At 45.3% G+C, this 14,709-nt stretch overlaps 1 protein-coding gene across 2 annotated transcripts; it reads right to left on the reverse strand.

The window, feature by feature from the left end:
• Positions 1–483: 483 nt before the first annotated feature.
• On the reverse strand, positions 484–14,118 carry HSPB8 (heat shock protein family B (small) member 8). 2 transcript variants are annotated; one of them, XM_059713550.1, is made up of 4 exons: positions 14,101–14,118; positions 12,386–12,988; positions 6,937–7,000; positions 484–1,797 (listed from the first exon to the last, which is right to left on the reverse strand). In XM_059713550.1, the coding sequence occupies exons 2-4, from the start codon at positions 12,768–12,770 to the stop codon at positions 1,638–1,640; spliced, it is 609 nt and encodes a 202-aa protein (XP_059569533.1). In that variant the 5' UTR covers positions 12,771–12,988; positions 14,101–14,118; the 3' UTR covers positions 484–1,637. The 2 variants fall into 2 exon arrangements, with proteins under 2 accessions (XP_059569533.1, XP_014449123.1); XM_014593637.3 differs by lacking the exon at positions 14,101–14,118 and having other exon boundaries at positions 12,386–13,417.
• Positions 14,119–14,709: the final 591 nt, after the last annotated feature.

Here is a 14,709-nt window from a genome sequence, read left to right on the forward strand (position 1 = left end):
GAGGTACCACTTCATGACAATTGTGCGAGAGTCCTGTTTTTCTCTATGGGGGATCTTCCTTGATTGGACTGCATTTTCCATGATGCACTGCAGCCATGGATTTGACCAGAATGGAAAAGAGGGTGTAACTGGAGATATAGTCCAGCTAATAAATTAAGAACGAGGCACCTTATGGACTACATTAATTACCGCTACTATGAGGACCTGTGACAGTTTACACAGGTGCAGGTCAATGTGACACTGACCCCAAAATAAATGTTTTGTTTCCAAGTGGAAAGTTTCAATTTTTCAATCACTTAATTTTTCATTTAAAATTAAATTCACAGTGAAAGTCTCAAACAGCTGTATTTAACTATCATCTCCCTGACATATTCTGTACCTCCCCCCTGCATGCACTAGCCTTCCACTTGGGAAACTAGGCTTTATGTGACAAACCAAACCTATCAGATCTCGATTTGATTCCAGAAAGGCAAACACAAAAGCTAAGAACATCCACTAAGTTTTATTCATCATGTTTGTCAAATAAAAGCACAAATCCTTTCTGGATAATAAAATAAGAGGGTCAAAACATGCAGACAAGTTACATTTCTGAATGTCTGGTCTTTCAGGTTGTCTGTCTACAAAACAATACTTGCCAGTCTTTCCATCACCAAAAAACTAATCTTGACACTGGTAAGAGGCTGTTTAAAGAGCAATCATTCATGAAATGGAAAAGAAAGAGACACATGTAGAATATGACTCTAAGAGTTGCACTTTAATTTAAGAGGAGAAAGTTTTGTGAGTGTCATAAATATTCCATCTTATTAACTTATAGCAAAAAACAACAACAAACAAGACATCTGTTTTATTATGTACGATATACAGATAAACGATATTGGCGCATGTAAGACCTCAATAAAACCTTGGTGAAACTGTGGGCCATATTGGGACACTACTAAGGGAGAAATGCCAAAGAGAAGCTGGAGTTACGGAGTCACCTCTCCCAGGCCCTGTGATTTGATTTTGTTTGGAGCCAGCAGAGCCCATAAGCAGCTTGTTAGGGAATTTCAACCACTCTTTGGATCTTGCCATGATAAATTCTCTACCATATCCTGGTTGTTTTCAGCCAGTAGAGAAAAAAATGACAAGTAATACAAGAGGAAGTGTTGTGTAGAGGATAATGTATTGGCCTAGGAGCCAGGAGACCTGGGTACTATACCTGGCTCTGCAAATTATTTCCTAAGTGACTTCACTTGCTTGAGCCACTGTTTCTCCCCTCAGCCTTTATTTATCTTGTCTTTTTAGACTGTAAGTTCTTTGGGGCAAGGACTGTCTCTTACTATAAGTACAGTTCTAGCACAGTGGGGCCTTCACCTCTGTTGGGCCCTCTAAGTGCAACTGTAATACAAGTAACAACAACCATAGTGATGATACTGGAGCCCTACAGTCAACCACCTTGTCTAAGTGCAAACTTACTCTGATTAGAACAGGAGTAGGACAAGGGAATACATCTGTAGGATGTGATGAAGCAGAGCCCCTTTAAGAGAATATACAGGATCCAATGTACATGTTTGTTCAGCTAATGAAATTACAGCTGGAATCAAAGAGAAATCTTTTTGAGAAGGGAGAGGGGGAAAAATGGAAGCAGGGAAGATGCATCAAGCACAGGTTGCTTCTTGGTTGTCCATTGGTATCTCGTTACCACAGCTGCTGTCTCCGTACTGCTGGTACGGAGGTATCTGTGGCGCTTCGATGATCAGCAGCCCTTCTGGAGATAAGGATGCAAAAACTGTGACAGGATCCACCTCATAGGGGAGTCTGAAAAGAGGAACAGAAAATGAGATAGTGTTGATATTCTCCAGGCCACTCTTTCCTCAGTGTGTACAAACCATTTTGCCCTGCACTTGGCATACAGGCACTAACGGATGCTGCCTGTGTTACATTTCCCAAGTTGGACATTTGGCACAGCACCATAATGGCTCCTACACACTACTTACCTGTCTATTCTTTGTACTTTATACTTGAAAAAGCATACCTGGGACTGGCCACAATAGATGCTAGATAACACAGCTGTTCCACAAGAAAAGCAGATACAAATCTTTCAGGGTAGCAGCCCAAGCATAAACAGAAGATAAATTGTTTAGCTGCATGGATCACTATGTCTAGGAAAATAGCTTCCTTATTCAACATGAAGAAGCACCAGGGGACATTCTATCGTTTCCTAATAAACTTCCATGAAATGCTTAGGGTTACATTTCAGCTATTCAGTTATATATTTTTTCTTGGCAAACAACCCTTTTATTGTTCACCCAGAAGCCTACAGATCACTATATTCTGTGAGCTGCCCTAAATGAGTTTATGAAGACTCGCCCTGTTTACAAAGACAAGTTATAGCATGGGACTGGCATTCAAGCATCCTGAACTTCCTACCCACCTCTACCTCATGTTTCTTGTGAGACCTCAGTCAAGTCAATTAGATCTGTCCTGCCCTCAGTCCCCCGTCCTCCGTCTCCGTCCCCCATGTGTAAAACGATGATGATAATATGTACTTACTTTATTGGCTGTTGTGGGCTCAAGTTAATTCATGCTGGTAGTGTTTTAAGGGGACTGGAAGGCACTATTTGTAAAGTGCAAAGAATTGTTAATGTTAAATTAATATAACTCAAATATGCAGGCTTGTGTTTGCCCACGGGTTACCTGTCTGGAAATCAGTAAAGTCTGCTGCTCTTATGCTTAAGACTGTGGATGTTCTGTGTATTTTTAAAGAGGTTTCTTTGTCCCCCATTCTCTGAAAGGCTCTCTGTTTAATCTCCTCTGCAGATATGTTTGACTGGATGTCACTCACAGCTTTTGCAGCCAGAGCTTCTGCAAAGCACAAGTTAAATCATTTTTATGTGGCAGCATGCGTCATGGCAAAAAACCCATGTCCATATAAGGAGCCTCTCTGCCTTGTTATTAAATAGCTGCCCTGGATTGGTAAGGAGGTGAGATCTCTGCAGGCTCTGTTTTGGTACCAGCCTCTCCAGTCTCACTCAGCCAGTTTGTACCCAGACACATCAGTCTGCTAATATTTGGACAGAAAAGCCTCCGTGGGAAGTTTGGTAGGGTTTTACTATGAACTCTGTGACTGCGTCCCTACAAGGGGGAATGTGAGGTTTGCGGCACCTCAAAACCTTTTGAGGTGCTGCAAAACACATGCAGCACTTGTGAATGTTTGCTGTGCTGCGTATTTGCAGCACGGCAACAAAATTAGATACTGGGAAATGCCAGTATCTAAAAAGCTGCAGCAGAAAAAAGCAGGCGGTGCATGTGGCTGCAATGTGCACTGTCAGAAACCAGAACCTGGCCAGCCAAAGTCATGCTCTGGCTGCCGGCCAGGTCCTGCGTGCCTAGATTACTGCTGCTGCTGCCCCAGAAGGCCCCCAGGATCTCAGGTAAGGCTGAGAGGGGATCTGGTGGTTGTCTATAAACTTGCCAAGGGAGACCAGCAGGCAATAGGAGAGTCCCTGTTCCCCTGAGCACTACCGGGAGTAACAAGGAATAATGGCCATAAGTTGACGGAGAGTAGATTCAGGCTAGATATCAGGAGGCACTACTTCACAGTCAGGGCAGCTAGGATCTGGAACCAACTTCCAAGGGAAGTGGTGCTCACTCCTACCCTGGGGGTCTTCAAAAGGAGGCTAGATAGACACCTTGCAGGGGTTGTTTGACCGCAGTACTCTTTCCTGCCCATGGCAGGGGGTCGGACTTGATGATCTGCTCAGGTCCCTTCCAACCCTACCAACTACGAAACTATGAAACTCCACTGACATCAGTGCTTTCACTCCCAAGGTGCTTTCTTTGGGACTATGCTGAAGTGGGCTGCACCATTACAGCTGCCCTCAGGGCAGGCAGGCTGGAGGACTGGCTGTGCAATCACAGCTGCACACGCTTATTGAGGTGATTCTGACTTTGGAGAATGGGTGTATTTGGCTTTTCTAGTGGATTTCAGCTCAGTTAAGATTCATAAGCCATCCTGACTCTTTTGCTTTATCCTGAAAGAATCCTCCTTTGGCTAGTTTTGATCAGACATTTTTGCCAGGAGATAAACTGGGGGCTGTAAAAAAAAAAATCAGCATACTTGCTGCTTCTCACTTTGGTTAAAAAAATACCATGGCCCAACTGGAAGATTAATGCAAATATCTGGTGCATTTAGAGATTTAGTCCCAGCTCAGCAAAGAATTAAATCATGTGCATGACAAAACGCATGAGTAGTCCCATTGACTCTACAGGACTACTCATCCACTCAGTTATGAACATCCTTCTGTGTTTTCCTGGCCTGGGACTTTAATTTCTATTTAGGGCCTTTTTTCATTGTCTCTCTAAGAGAGAGCAATTGTTGAGAGTTATCAAAACATCTCACTGGCAACTTCTTTTTGGAGTCTGACAGTCATTCTCCTACTACTTTTAGCTCCACCCAGCCAGTTAATCCCTGGAGTTTATAAATCCATTCCTTGACATGATTTCCTTGCTTATTTTCCCTTCTCCTTTATTCCCACCCACAACATAAATGTACCAGCCGATTGTAGATGGTAGCCACAATGAATGCAGTTGGGATGATGGCTGGGTAAACCTTACAAAACAATCTTTTGTTTTGCCCCAGTCATGAAATATTTATAAGCACCATGAGCCAATGAGGCATTTGCCGTGCATTACAGATCCACCACAGGACTAGATCATCCATAGCCAGAAATATCACAGGAAATAAATCTGTCAAGTCCTTCTGTGAGATGAAAACACCCACCACCTGTACCCTCTCTGCCTTGCCCAGCCTTGTTTTTCTCCAAATCCAGCATTCACTTTCCTGCCAACGGAAAAACAAACTGCAGTGTGCAGGGCTATCTCTGCCTACGTAATACACACGTGTACACAATCAAGCCAAAGCATGTGCATTGAAGTTAAACACAGACAACCCAGCCAAGATCTGTTTCTTTGCAGTGGGAAAGAAACTTTAAAATAGTGGAGTTGTCAGCTTTAGCTTGGCATTGTCTGATGCCTGTTGATCTCTAATACTTAGTCCTTCTGTAGAGCTAGTCATCTATAGACCTTAAAATGCTTTTCAAAGCTTCATGTGGCATTACTCTTGTTCTACAGGTGGGTAAACTGAGGCATAGAGTGCTTAAGTGACACAAGTCAATAACAGAGCAGGGAATAGAAGCCAGGGCTCCTGCCATCCAAACTGAATTGTAATTACATTTTCCTCTATTGATTCACCAATGGGGGGAATTTGGATCTGGGTTCTGAACTGAAACCTGTCTCAGTTTTTTAGAAGCTGGCTGTGAATTTGCGGACTGTTTGGGGCTAGAGGAGAGATCAGAGATCACTTTATACACTAAGAGGGCAGAAGAGATACCATGAGGATGATGTTGGACAGGTGGTTTAACTGTACCTGGCAGGGGAGATCCCCTTCTTCCTGGCCCTGAATGTCTTGGTGTAACTGAAAGTGGAGACCTGTCCCTTGCATTGTGGGTGGGCACCCCTATGAGATATTACTATAGCATCCCGATGGGAGGATCTTGGCTACACAATTTATAGTGATTCAGGAGGATTGCTCTTGGGCTTTCCCTCTAGCATGCTCCTTCAGCCTTTTTCCTAGGGGCAAGCGAGACTAGGAGGCATCTGAACTCCAAGGCCTCCAGGCTCCGGGCTTGCACATAAGATGCCTGCCATGGGTTTTGGAGTATCTGAAGCCCCAGGCTGAAGAGTCTGGGAGGGAGGATGCTTGCTGGTGGTAGTGCCACACAGATTTGAATGATTGAGCTCTGCTCAGTCGAGGGAGTTCAGAACTGATTTGGCTGATTTGTCCAGAGACACGAAATTGAAAAAAAAAAAAAAAATAATAAGGGGGAATTTGTTTTCCGTGGGTTTCTCACCAAGTGGCCTCTCTCAAGATTGACAGAAAGGGGACCTGTTTTTATATAGATACCCGCTCACTAGGCACTGGGCTAAGACACACTGATTCATATCAATTGGCAAGGGTTCTGCAGTGTCACTCATTCGTGTAATCTAAATATTGAGGACGTAAATGAGTTTTTAATACTCACATACACATAAATATATTGTGGAGTCAGTCATGATGTAATATTACTGAAGTAATACTATGAGTCTGTCAGGGATATATTTGGCCCCTGTAATCTATCGCATAAACATACACTCAGGCTTATAATAATAAATCCTTAAGGAATGTGGTTTGCAGACGGGGAGTCCTCCAGTGTGCTTCAAACACACCTTACCTGATGAATATTTCCCGCCCATCTTCCCAAGTGAACCTGCCTTTATAGTTGAGATTTTCAAAGCTGCTAGGAGGATTTAGATGCACACCTTCGATTTCAATGGAAACTGTAGCTCTAAATCACTTATTCTGTTTCAAAATTCTGAGCTTATCTATTTATTGTTTTGTTCCTGTGAGGTGCCAGGGTCCTCACCTTGAGTCCATGCAGATGCTGGCACCTGGCATCTCGTAGGGTTAAATTCTCTGTTAGGAAGGAATTTTATGAAGCTTCTGTAATTGGCTTCATACATGCACTTACAAGTCACCACTTCAAGCTAGCAAGGTTAGCAGATTCCCTATGAGCACAGGCCGGTGATAGTACATTAGCCATCCATATCCCTTCTATTTGGATATCAGGAGGATGTACATTAGGGATACATTCTGTTTTAGGCTAATCCCATTTATGTCAATGGGACCCTGTGTGTTTGGGAGAAGAATTGCTAATCCTTTCACAGATCCTAGGGAGTTGAGAGCACAGAGAGGACAGCAGGGTGACCTGATGGCTTGTTAAGAGGATCATTGTGTGCTCTTAAGAACAGTCTTGCTGTCATTTCTAACCTCTGTTCTCTCCCATGAGAATCTCTCTGAACGAGGAAGCCCCATTAGAAAGCACAAAGTAATAGCTGCATATATAGTATGGTACGTACTGGATTTTCTTGGTGAAGTTCTTGGAGACAATCCCTCCTTCTTCCTGTTGCTCTTCATGTTTGCCTGGATGGGATGAGAACATTCAATTATTATTGCACAGTCTATTTTTTTTAAGCAGACAAAAATAGCTCTATTTGGATTTTGCTTTCCCATCTTCCCACAAGTTCAAATCCATCTTCACAAGTAAACCCAGCAGAGTGTTTGCATTTGTCTTCCAGCAAGAATTCTTCCAGGAGGGAAATAATCTGAAAAGATAATGGCAAAGGAACCTGCAGTACTAAGCCTTGCATTTTGCAGTAAACAGGCAGCACGAGAGAAGGAACACTGCCTTCTGCTTCGGGTTATATCTTGCCTAGACCAGGTAGGTATACTTCAGCGCAAGTATACCTTACAGCTTCAGTGGAGTTACTTCTGATTTATGCCAGTCTGGGAAGAAAATCAGACCTAGAGAAACTTAAGATAACAATTCTCATCTTTAGACATGCAACTCCCAGAGAGTCATCTGTAGGGATCATGGAGTCATGGTGAGTCTGCACTTCCTATATTGCCAAAAGGAGGATGGTCCTGATCATATGGAAAGGAGGGCTCAGGAAAAATTCCTGGTTTGGAAGAGGTCATGAACCACTACTTCATGACAACCTTTGCTAAAGATCTAAGCTTATTAATATCGACAGCATGAAGACAATTCAGGCGCTAGATAGGCCAAATATAAAACCTGCTTTCATCCACCCACATTAGTAGCATTCATGTTGAGTATTACCATATTTTCACACAACCTAGAACTTATTTTTCTAATGGCAACCCCCCCTCCCCCATACAATATTCAAGTTCCAAAACAGCAATGAGATAACTAAGAAGTCAAAGCTACCTGAGGATGTAAAAGTCCATGAGAGCTTTGCTGTTGCTTCCAGTTAGGACAGATCAATTAAATAGCTAAAAATAGCTATTTAGAAGTCATAGGCAAGTAAGAACTGTTGACAGGAAGGGCCTTTGCAGATCCCAGTTGTCTGATACTGCTGGTTGCCTGATATGTCTGTAGTGAGCAGAGAATGTCATATCTTGGGAAAAGTTCCAGACCTGCAGTTGGGGAAGTATCTGATGGCATCTAAGAGTGGATGTAGCTGAAGAATTTAAAGCACATCCTGTGCCCCCATTGATGACCGGTAAATTACCATGCAGAGGCGTTCTTTCCCAGTGCCTTACAGAGAATGATCCCGAAAGGAACAGTGCTGCTGTGAGGGAAGTAGCTGTAGTTCAAGAAATGTGGCTATAAATTAAGTGGAAGGATTTTGGAACCAGTAGGCTGAATTCTGTGCCTCTGGTGCCTGCACTGTTTCCATGTTCTATTTAAAATCCCTCCCTAAAGTCACTTTCTGCATAAAACCTTTGACTGTAGTCCCTGTGACCTTCCATAATGCTATTGCAGGGGCTGCTAAATGAATCATTCAGTATACAGCCCAACACATGGAACTAACTGTGTTTCCCTTAACTAGGTTATTTTAGAAACTGTACAGCAGGCAGTTTCTTTGTATGAAGCCCTGGTTCTTCTCAACAGTCTCTTTCAGCTAGTAGGAACAATTATTTTTTTAGTGCACAAACCTGCACTGTGGGTGGTGAAGGTATGGGATGACCATGCTAATAACCATGATTTGTCTGTACCTAGTGTTTGAAAAAACATGATGCAGAAGTCATGATGTCAGCTTAAAACTGCTGAAATAGTAAAGAAGAAAAGCTCGTTCTCTTTGCCTTCTAAGCTTTTGGAAGGGTATTTTCAGACTTCCTTTCACAAATATATTTGGACAATTAACTTTATTTTGAAAGGAAGGCTGAGATGAGAGTCTTATTTAATCACATGGCTCCTAGACCTGGGGCTTTAAAAAAATCCCACAAAATATTGCAAGACTCGTGATAAAAATTTTAAGAGGTGGGAATGTTCTCTCTTTGACCCTTTACTGGATTGCTCTTTATTTAACACAGGGCAGAGACTTCATTCCCTTATTTGTCTGTAATCAGCATACTTTTTGTTCTTAAATATTCATAATGAATGTAGTCCTACATAATGCACAATATTCATTTGGCAGCCACAGGGTTAATTCCATTCCGGGTGACTCTGGCTTAATTAGACTGTGGGAGCCAGAGACTGGTGGTAAAGGTGAAGCGTTATTACTACTTGTCACAGAGAAAGGTCTCTAATTAAACACTGGGTGTGTGTATAAGGCAATAAAATAACTGAAAGCCTTCTGTCTGGTGAAAGTTTAAAATCAAAGTAGGTGCTTAGATATTCTCTCTTACCAGGTAGAGATGTATATCTCTTATGATAAAAATGCTACAGTCTGGAGGAAGGAATAAAATTATATGAGTCAGTGTGTGTGAATCAGAAGTGCTCATACACTGGTACAATACTGATGCATGTCCAGAATCAGCACCCAGCCACGTCTCTCACTGCTGTCACCCCAGCCTCAGGATTCAGCCCCAGCTCTATTTATGGGGGTGAGAAAGAACTTCAGCAAAAGTTAGAAAGGAAACTGGTTTTTAGGTGTTGTTCCTGGGCTCCATGTTCAAGGCAGATTCAGCTCTTGTGTAAATGAATGGAAGTGCCAGTGGCTTCAGATTGTAGGAGACACAGCTTTTATATTCCAGGCTGGAGCAGCCCAAAGAGCAAGTATCAGGCACCCTCTCATGTTCCACGAGACAGGCTGTCACCAGCCGGCAGCTCAGGAATGTCAACCGCGAATTAAAAGCTGAGCTACCAAGCACATGGAGAGCCTGCTGTCCAAAGGTGGGGAGGGATTGGGAGAGAGGAGAGTGGCGTTTCCTTTGACTAAAATCTATCCCAAGATTACGTGGCTTTTTAGAGGAGAGTGTCTCACTTTGATTCTAGGCTCATCCCCCCTCTAATGCAGAGTTCCTTGCACTGAACTCCCTGGAAGGGGAAAGGCCCTTTCCCTTAGTTTACCCTGCTCCTCTGGAAGGATTTATGAGAAAGCAGCTGGTAACACTAGATTTGTCCTGGTCATGGTCACTCTTGTCGAGTCCCTAAACCTCCCTCTTTGGATCATAGAGGTCCAAGTTAGAAGAGCCCCAGGTTAGACTGATCCATTCCTGTGTTGAGGCTTTGCTTGCTCTAAATCTGCAGGTTTGTCCACATGGGTGACTTGTGCCTCCCAAGTCTGGGGGGCACCAGTGGGGCATGACCATGGGGGTCCCCCAGTGGCCAACTGGTGGCATGGCAGCCAGTTGGTGGAGCTGCTGGTGGAGCCAATTTCAGGGGAGCCAATAGCGCTCTCTGTGCCCCCCTACCAGCAGGAAGGCTCGCTGTCAGGGGGGGCACCAGCACTTTAGGTGAGGGGTATGTGCCCCCCCCGCCCCGTGCCCTCCCTACGTGTCACCTATGCTTGTCCACACCATCAAAGGACAGCACTGAGGAGCATACAGCGAAGTATGGCAAGCCGTGGCGTGTAGCACACAGAACAGAGGATGTTAGTGTGGCCCTGGGCACATGCCAAGAGCCCTCTGTGTGAGGTGCGCTAGCTGGCCCAGGCTCTGTGCCACGCTAAGTGCAGTTACACTGCATTCTTCTGGGGAGCCCTGTGCCTGGAGCAGGTGTGTCCTGCTTCCCTAGGCTCTTGCGCTGTGCTGTGACTGCCGGCAGGCGCTGTGAGTCTGCTCCTTACCAGCCTTCATGTTGTTTTTCTTCACTACCAGCCTCAAAGTTCAGACTGAATCCTATGCTGGCAGCCCAGCCACTCCTTTCCCACCATCACCCTCCTCTAGCCTCCACCCCCAGGGATCCTGCTCTTGGCTACAGCACTTACAGCTCAGCACAGTCACACCCTCAGCTGCAGTAGACTGGCACTGCTCTTCTGAAGTCACAGGACCTCCCTTTATTTATGGCAGCTGAAGCTCTAGCCCTGGGTCCCATACATCTCTCCCTCCTCTTTTTTTTAGGCTCTTCAACCCATTGGAGGGGGGTTGGGGGGGAAGGGGGGTGCTAAGGTGCATAGTTGACAGCCCAGAGGTTGCAAGCTCAAGGCCATAGCAAAAGTACCCCCAGCACAGCCCCATCAGATTCCAATGAATCTGCAAATTGCACTAAATACCTTGTCACAAGGAGAAGAAAGGGCTTCCTTCCCCTGGTGCTTGTTAGCAAGGATGCACAAAGGCAATCTCATCCTTTTTATTCGTTTTCGGTCTGTTTTATATTTTCCTGGCAACACATTATTTTTAATGCTACATTAATTGTTGGGGAATCACGATTGAATTTTTATGGAAGTGCTTATGGCCTTCTTATTCAGCACCGCTGAATTTGCTCTGTCATTAATGTTATTGTAGGGGCTGCTAAATGAATTAACAATTAGACACAATATAAAGAGGTGGGGTTTTTTTTCTCCCAGGTTATTTCTTTTGTTGTTTCTACTCTGCTAACCTCTCCCTTTGTTCCCCAGCTCTATGTTCTTTTTCCATCACCCTTATCTAACTTAATTGCACTCACATGCATGTGTTTTCCTCCTGGGTTGTTATTCCTGCCTTATTTTAAAACCTCTTCTTAACCATTTATGGGCATGGTTTTCTGCCCCTTGTTTGCAAGTGTTTAGGGGAGGGTCAAAAGAGTATTGCACCATTCCTGACTTCCGGTAAGTTCCTGAGGACTTTGTCCCTTTAAGGGAAACTCCCTTAGCTACCAAGTCTCTGTAATGATCTATAATTAACAGGATACAATTGGGGTCTGGTCCTGCAAACTCAGACTTCTGTGTGTAGTTCTAGCTATTAAGGGTGGTCCCACAGGGGCTGGTGAGACTAATCAATACAGTTCAATCCAGTGAGACTGGTGCAGCTGTAGGCAAAGTGCAGAAGTGGGTATGATCTGTTATCCTATGCTTGGGACTGATTCCTCTGCCCTCGTCACAGCAGCAAGCAGGATCAGGTGCTCACTTTATGTGCTGTGAACCGAGATATTCAAAGCTCCCCTCTGTGATTTGGGAGCTCAGCTGCTAGTCCTGAGGCAACTTTGAAAACCCAGTTGCTTCTTGCCCTGTGTTTGGACTTTAATTGTGCCTAGTTTAAGAAAACACCTTTCCTTTCTCAGCAGCCACCTAGATTGGTGAAACGAAGAACACTGAAACCTCCCGGCCTTGGGTGTCCACTCACTTGCATGGGTGTCAGCAAGTAATAACTCCCACAGCATGAATAGTGTCACACTGCTTTTTGTTCTAGGTTCATGTTCTTGGGAAGAGGCACCCGGCTCTGTTGTTTGGGTTGCAAACTCTGCAGAAATCAGTCTTTTTTCAAACAACATTTATACTGGCATTTCAGGTATTTGCTTTGAAACTTAGTTGTTGTGAAGGCTTTTTTTTTTTTTTTTTTAAATCCTAGGACCTACCTTAATTTCCTTCCCCTGGGTTCCTTTCCTCCCCTCTTACTTTCCCTTGTCCCGTACCCTTCACTCACCTGACACTTCCACATAGCCATCCTTGGTCTTCACTGTCAGCTCCTCAGGTTTAAAACTGTGCACGTTGACACACACCTTCCAGGGCTCCCTTGAGAAGGCAGTAGGACTCCGGCTCTCAGGGTAGCTGCTGAATCTGGTGCCGTATCCAGGAGGGGACATGCCACTGCTTCGGGTCACTCCTGATCGCAAAGGGCCTGGCCATGTCGTGGTCAGTCGTGGTCGTGCCCAGTCTGGCCAGTCTGCAGTTAGATCCCCAGAGAATGGGGACATGCCAAAGTCATCGTCCAGCAGGCGAGAGGTCAAGCCAGTCTCTCTGAATGGGTCCCGGACACTTCGGTGCCTGGTGGGATAATGGCAGGAAAAGGGCATCTGGCCGTCGGCCATAGTTTTCTTCTAAGTCAAAACCAAGAGCAAAACAGAAGTCCTCCAACTTTCTCTGGCTCTAGGCTGCACGTTCCCCTCTGAAATGTCAATGTTTGCCTTGACGTTCCTGGCTGTAAACTTTCACGTGATGCAGTAAATCCACTCACCAGCAGCTGGGCGGACTGGAATTTCAGCTTCTGGCTGCTTATACCAGAATCTCGGCTCTCTCCAAAAACAAGCTTAAAAAACAAAAATCAGGGCTTTATCATTCAAAAGTTTAAAAACAGAGGGACAAAAGAAGTCTCCAGGCAGCGAGGCAGCGGAGAGAAAACAGCTTCTTATTTGTTTGAATTGCACACAAGGGAAGGAGAGGAGAGAAAAGAAAACTTTGGTAATAAAAACTTTCCAGAAGCAGAGGAAAAAAAGAACTTCTGAGGTTACAAAGCCTGTTTCCTCTCCGTCTCTCCAACCTTCCTTTTGGGTCTCAGGAAAGAGCCTAAATAAATGTTCGTGCTCAGAGCCGAGAAACTTCTCTAACTTTCCAACCAGCTGAGTGCCTTCTATTTATAGGTAGTGGAGTGATGGGGGCTGTGTTTTGCAATCCTTGCCCTGTCAGCTGAGTATTTTAGAGGGGATGAAACACCCTCAGAGAATCTGTGCTGCGACAGCTGACCTCCCCCTCCGGGACCGGGATACTTACGTACTTGGGACATCCAAGTTTAGGCAGCCTTCCTCACTTGCCCCTCCTCCCTCTCTGCTCCCACCCTCCCTCTCTATCACCACGCTCCTACCCAGTGGACAGGCAGCCTGCAGCCAGCAATACAGGCCACCCTATTAATAGCTCTGGGGCTCAGGCCTGACTATTCCCTTCATAATGTCACCATTTGAAAATACCCACTCCCTCACTCAGGAGCTTGTAGAGGCCTTCCCTTCACTGTACAGGACACGTGTGAGGAGCTGATTTAGAAATGCACTGTACAACACAGTATGTGTCACCGCCCCTGCTTGTTATTCCCCTGTGGTTTCGTGGCCATATCGGGGGGATGCTGTAACAGATGCCAGCGCTCTTAGGGAAGTTGTCGGGAGTGTGGCAGGTACCAGCGCACAGGGCACACATCTCTTAGGCTCCTCCTAGTTCAGGGCTCATCCAGTCTCTGCTGCTAGCACCAGCTGAGGCTGCTGGGATATTCTGCGCGACTGTTCAGGACGGAGCCAGGATCTGTTCTCAGGAGCAGCGTGAAGTGACTGGGATTGCCTAAAGTGCTGAAGTCGGCGTAAAGAGAGGAAAAGGGGGAGTTTGGCTGTAGCATACCCTGCGATCATCTGCCCTGATCCAGGAATATTAACCTACCTGGTACTGGTGCTTTTCATTCCTCGTTTCCCTGCTCTCCCTAGAGATGCCTGGCCCAGCAGGAGATTGTAATGCTTGGGCCGTCTGCAATTCCGGGGGCAGCAAATACGTTCTATAATTACACACATGATGAGGCCTGACATGTCAGGCTCCTCCCTGCCTCCCTGAAGTGAGAAGGGAGCAACAACCAGTTCACCGCGTGTCTTCCCATCTCTCTCCTGACTCAAGTGCTTTAATTTGGGGTCTGATCAATTCCCCTTTGAAATCAATGGAAAGACTCCCCGTGGCACTGGGGTGTGGGCCCATAGAGAGTTGTGTTAAGCAGAAAGAAAAATCTGTTGAAACTCGCCTGGAATGCATCAGACCCTGCCGAGGCCTTGCCAAAACAACAGCCACCTCCACACAGGGCCCGTCACTGGCAGGGACGCGCGCGTGCATGCATGCAGGTGACTATAGAGGGGCAGGAGGGGCCTATGTGGCCCTTGTGTTTCTGCTCATCCAGAATTAGCCCATAGTTATAAAAGGCAGAGCAGTCCTTACAAAGGCAGGCATTAACCATGTGAAGTTCCTGCTAGGTTACCCAGTCCATTCCTCCTGCCAGCAAAGGAT

Source organism: Alligator mississippiensis, chromosome 10, assembly GCF_030867095.1.
Source record: "Alligator mississippiensis isolate rAllMis1 chromosome 10, rAllMis1, whole genome shotgun sequence".
In the NCBI taxonomy this organism is placed as follows: Eukaryota; Metazoa; Chordata; order Crocodylia; family Alligatoridae; genus Alligator; species Alligator mississippiensis.